This window comes from Populus trichocarpa, chromosome 11 (genome assembly GCF_000002775.5).
Source record: "Populus trichocarpa isolate Nisqually-1 chromosome 11, P.trichocarpa_v4.1, whole genome shotgun sequence".
In the NCBI taxonomy this organism is placed as follows: domain Eukaryota; kingdom Viridiplantae; phylum Streptophyta; class Magnoliopsida; order Malpighiales; family Salicaceae; genus Populus; species Populus trichocarpa.
The window spans coordinates 3,253,329-3,258,323 of record NC_037295.2 but is presented as its reverse complement, the minus strand read 5'-3'; the positions used below and the strand labels follow the sequence as shown (position 1 = coordinate 3,258,323).

The 4,995-nt window shown below is 33.9% G+C and overlaps 1 protein-coding gene across 1 annotated transcript; it reads right to left on the bottom strand.

The window, feature by feature from the left end:
- Positions 1-2,500: 2,500 nt before the first annotated feature.
- LOC7495271 (uncharacterized) lies at positions 2,501-4,133 on the bottom strand. The gene is made up of 2 exons (XM_002317211.4): positions 2,906-4,133; positions 2,501-2,805 (listed from the first exon to the last, which is right to left on the bottom strand). The coding sequence occupies exons 1-2, from the start codon at positions 3,155-3,157 to the stop codon at positions 2,638-2,640; spliced, it is 420 nt and encodes a 139-aa protein (XP_002317247.2). The 5' UTR covers positions 3,158-4,133; the 3' UTR covers positions 2,501-2,637.
- Positions 4,134-4,995: the final 862 nt, after the last annotated feature.

Sequence of the window (4,995 nt, the reverse complement as noted above, 5' to 3'; positions counted from 1 at the left end):
ATTTTTTTAATTATGTATATGTAAGCAGTGAAGCATCTCCCGTTTTTTTTTTTTAATTCCATTTTTTCCGAATTTATTTTCTTCACATATACTCTATCCTAGAAGCATTGGAGAAGTTGATGGTAATTTTTTATTCAAACTTTTTTTTAATTCTACTTTTTAATTTTTTTTAATTTTATATTTCAATATTTTATTGATTTTCAATTGTAATTTTATTACTTTAGTATTTTATTAATTTTAAATTAGTTATCATAATTTATTTTAATTTACTTTTTATAAGATTGTTACACTCTTAAAAAAAATATCATGTCATTTAATTAGTGATAAATATAATCTTGATATTGGATGTGAATCCAGCGGTTAAATCTTTTACAAGAAAAAATATAGATTTTAGTTTTTAGTTATCAAGTTTTGCTATTTTCTTCATTCTAAAATGAATAATCATGTCTTATTTTAAAAAAAAAATTTAGTGTAAATGATTTTTCTTTTAGTTGAATATTAAAAAAAATAATAAAAAATTGTTAAAGAGGAAAAAAAAAAGAAGTAAAGACTTCAAATTCGCACATGAGGTTCCACATAATTTTCCTTACAAAATTCTCTCAAACACATTTAATGAATATTTTGGTATTATAGTATATATGTTTTTTAAAAATATTTTTTATTTAAAAATATATTAGAATACTTTTTTTAGTTTTTAAAATTTTAATATTACTAAAATAAAATTATCGGAAAGTATTAAAAGAATTAAATTAATATTTTTTAAACAAAATATATTTTAAAATTATACACGCACACATCTATCAACAAGGGAGCTCTTTTCCTCCTTTGAACGTTATGAACGATGAGACTTTGGAAGAAGGAAGCTTCGATTTTTGGCCCACTCGCTAGCCTCCAATCTCCGTTGATTGATGCTAGAAACAATTTTGCTTTTTTTTTTTTTTTTTTTTTTGTTAAACTTGGCGTTGACGTCAGGGTAAGTTGACTTTGGAAAAAGGAAGTGGTTGGATTTTTGGTGTTTTTGGCTTCATTGGAATTTAATTTAACTTTATTTAAGATGGTGGGATTAGTTGATTAAACCCATGTTTTCACTTTGATTATTGATTATTGATTATTGATTATTAATTATTAATTATTAATTATTTCAAGACAAAGACCCTTTTTACCCTTTACACGTGTAAATTTGTTTTCAAGTGGGATAAATGGACAAAAGTTGTTCTCCTTGTTTACCAATAAATTCATGGATCAATAATTGATAAGGGAGACATGGAGTCAACCTAAAATAAATTAACTTTAACTTTTTTTTTTTCAGATTTCCTGTGGCCAGTATTTAAGACAATGTCTCTATCATCATTAGAAAAAAATTAATCCAGCTTCACATAAAAAATATTTTCTAAAAATATTAAAATGATGTGATTTTATTCTTTTTATTTTAAGAAAAATGATGTTTTAAAACTGGATTTTGACTCAAGGTTTTGATTAGATCGATTATTTTTTTTATTTTTTTTTTATCGGACAAGTTCGAAACCTAATGAATACAGAGTCAGCATTTGCAGCTCTCCCAAGTTTTGAATATGAATTCATTAATCATTCCATTAATTTTGTGATTAACTTTTCGAAATCCCAATTGTTTGTTTGATGAAATTGTTTGGTATTACAATCTACGATAATTTTGTGTGAACGCAAAGAACATGGTTAGAAGTCAAGCTTAATCAGTTAGAAGTAATTCCAAGACGAGATTTTGAAAAATCTCTGCTTGAATTTTCGAGCTGTGGCTTACGGCATTGAATTTTCAGTGCTTGGAGATGACTATCTTGATCAGGACGACATTTATGAACTCCCGAGGGACATGATGAAAGATCTTCTTCTGGACTTTCGTCCCGTCAAAGAAGTTACCTGGGATTTATTTCTAATGATTCTTGTTTAGCCTTGCCGGATTCTAGCCAAGATGGAGGTTAAATTCTTAAAGGGGTGCCCTCTCTGCTTTGAACGCAAGTGTTTAACATTCGAATCGTGCTTCTTGAATGAGATCCTGTCTGCGACACAGGCCTGCCAGGAAGTACACCTTACTTGGACAAAACAATCATGAACTTGACCAATAACCACCTCCACTCATAATTGTTGAGTTGCTATTTTGGGTGGATAAAGTTGAATAAAACAGATTCTGTTTGCTTTCACTGAAAATTTAGTGTTGTGTTTTAGCAGTTTTCACGAGACACGTGAAGAGACGCCCGATGAGGAGGAATATAGGAAGCCTCCGTTGAGAGATTTTCAGTGTTGGGCGCCACCCCTTAAAAATGAGGGGGGGGGGGGGGGGGGGGGGGGGGGGGGGGCACTGTTTACCAAGAACACATGCCTCTGCAAAGCGGGAAGGATGTGAAGTCTGATGCCTCCCAACGTGCCATCTGCCATGAAGAAGGCAAAATTGCAGGTGATTCTAGTTGGGATCACAGGATTATGGGTGTGCATTAGCTTCCAATTTGAAATCAGTACTCATAGAAACTGGATCAATATGGTGCTCTAATGGAAAAGACAGTTACGCACAAAGCATGTATAGTCACAAACAACACTATAGCTCAATCCCACGATATCCCTAAATGAGCCTTTTTGTTAATTAAATGAAGAGAAGAGTAAAAAGGCTCAAAATTGGAGTTCAGAATCATCCCATTGAAGCACTGCGGACTCTATATTCTGCTCTCTTTTCAGCTTATCCTTCAAAAACCAGTCGCATACCCTCCCAGCATTCAGCTCCTCAATTGTACACCCTTCTTGCTCTGATATAACCCTTAAAAGGTTTAATGATGATATCTGTAACACACACACACGCAAAATTATTGAAACTATTCTGTAATTCTTCAATACATGCATGTGTTGATACGTTTTGAACAAGGTCTTAAGAAAGAAATACCGTTAAACGGCATAGGAACCTTTCATGGGTGCTTATACCGGACATTTCAACTAGACCAGCTTCTTCAAGACTCAAGAAACTTCGTCTTTCAGAATTCTTTTCAGATTCTAGTCCACCGCATGCCCTCACTGCTAGCTTTCTTCCGTGAACCAGCTTGTTTGGAGCAAAAGTGGATTGTTTTACCATCTTTTTGTGGAGGTTAGGAAGAAATGGTGATTGATAACAACTCTTGTAAAGTTTAAGTGAATTCATAGTCTTTCAGTTTTCAGCTGAGAGCTCTGAGGCAAGGTTACAAGGTTTTGGAGCTAAAGGCACAGAGAAACTGAACAAGCTAGCTTATCAGTTCTGTTTTCTTTATGTGGTGGAGATTGGAGATGGATTATGGCCAGGGAAAAAATTCCGTCCTGTTTCCTCCCATGATTGGGCCATTTGCAGAGCATGTATTCAAATTACATTTTGGGCTCACACACAAACTGTACAAGCCCAAGTAAGTCCTAGCTATCTTGCCGATTGCCATTAAGCACAGAAGGAAACGATACCAGGCTACCATGATCTAGAGATAAATGGCAGGGAAGATGATATACTTGTCAAATCACCGAATTAAGTCTTCCTTTCTCTAATTTGATGTTAATGGTATCTTTTGCCTGACAGAGATAACAAAAATAACTCTACAAATAAAGATTTTATAATTGAATACACACTAGACCACCATTTTGTATTTACACTTGTACAGAAGTTGATTGGTAAACAGACCTCGAAGGGATACAGAAATATTTTCCAAAGAGCTAAAACAGACGAACCCCAACAGCTAGCTTGCTGCTTCTTGACGACGCTCAGTTAGGACCCCAGAAGCTCAAGAACATGACAGTCCTAAGATTCTCCTCGGCCTGCTTATACTTATCGCTCTTGGCAATCTTATAACCACTTGAATCAACAGAACCAGAGAAACGCCTTGCCTGCTTTGAAGAAGAAGAAGATGAACAAGCAGAATCTCTCAAAGACTTGATGGTGCTAGAATCACACATTGATGCCTGCTCCTTCATTCCCTGAACCACTCTCATTCCTGATTGATACAACACCCTGCTCATGTATAAATAACAAAACAACACCCCAAATTCTTGAAAGGTCGTTAACTTTGGAGATTCTTGAAAAAAGCTACAAGATTCTTGATCTGGCGATGATCTAGAGGAAACTTTGTCATGCACTTAAAGAGAGTTAATCAAGGTTCAGGCCATGAGAGGTACATTTCACTATTTCAGGGGAGGTTGGCAAGGGAAGTGGGTTGGTGACACGTGTCGCTTACACGAGATGGAGATCTGGATAAGGACACGACAAAGTCTACGTAGGACCGTTGAAAAATCAGGTGCTTGAATTTTCTGAAGGATTTCTTCGTGATTAGATTTTGAGAATGGTGACTAATATTCTGCTTCTGAACGAAGAAAAGTAAGATTTAATTGAAAAGGACATGCTTAGGAAATTAACAATCCTTGCTTTTTCGACTTGTGGTGGTGGATTTAATTCCTTTTTCTTCACAATACATTTTTCTTGTATATAGAATTTTCAAAACTAGAAATTTCTAGATTCCAAGAATAGGAAAAATGAACCAGTGACTTGGTCATAAATAGGATATGATTTTTAATTTTAGACTAAGAAAAGGTTCTTTTATTTCAAGAAATTTCTTAACATTAATGTTTTGGAGGAAAGTGGTGATTTTGTGTTTTGTATACAAGGCAAGAAAAATGCTTAAAAAAAAGGAGAGATAAAAAGACTAATTTAATATTTATTTGGTAGCATTTAAATAATTTATTAGGAAAAACTACTCAAATGACCTTATATAATTTAATTTTATAATACTTTCTCAAGAGACATGACCTTTAAGAGTTTTATTTTAGCAATAACCCATAATATTTTTTTACTCCTCACCATTAACTAGCATCCCTAGTAAAATTAACCATCACATTTTTTTTTTTAATTAGTGTGAGTATCCGGGTCAGCTTACGCGCACCTCGATTAATCCCACGGACCTGAAGTTAATAACCATATAAGCCTTCAGTGGCCATCATATTAGCAACCAAAGGGATCGAACCTAA

Excerpts from the sequence above, each read along its gene's own strand:
- LOC7495271 (XM_002317211.4), bottom strand. The coding sequence starts at position 3,157 with ATGAATTCACTTAAACTTTACAAGAGTTGTTATCAATCACCATTTCTT. Across the intron at positions 2,806-2,905 it reads GGTTCCTATGCCGTTTAACG|ATATCATCATTAAACCTTTT; the intron begins GTATTTCTTTCT and ends TGTGTGTTACAG.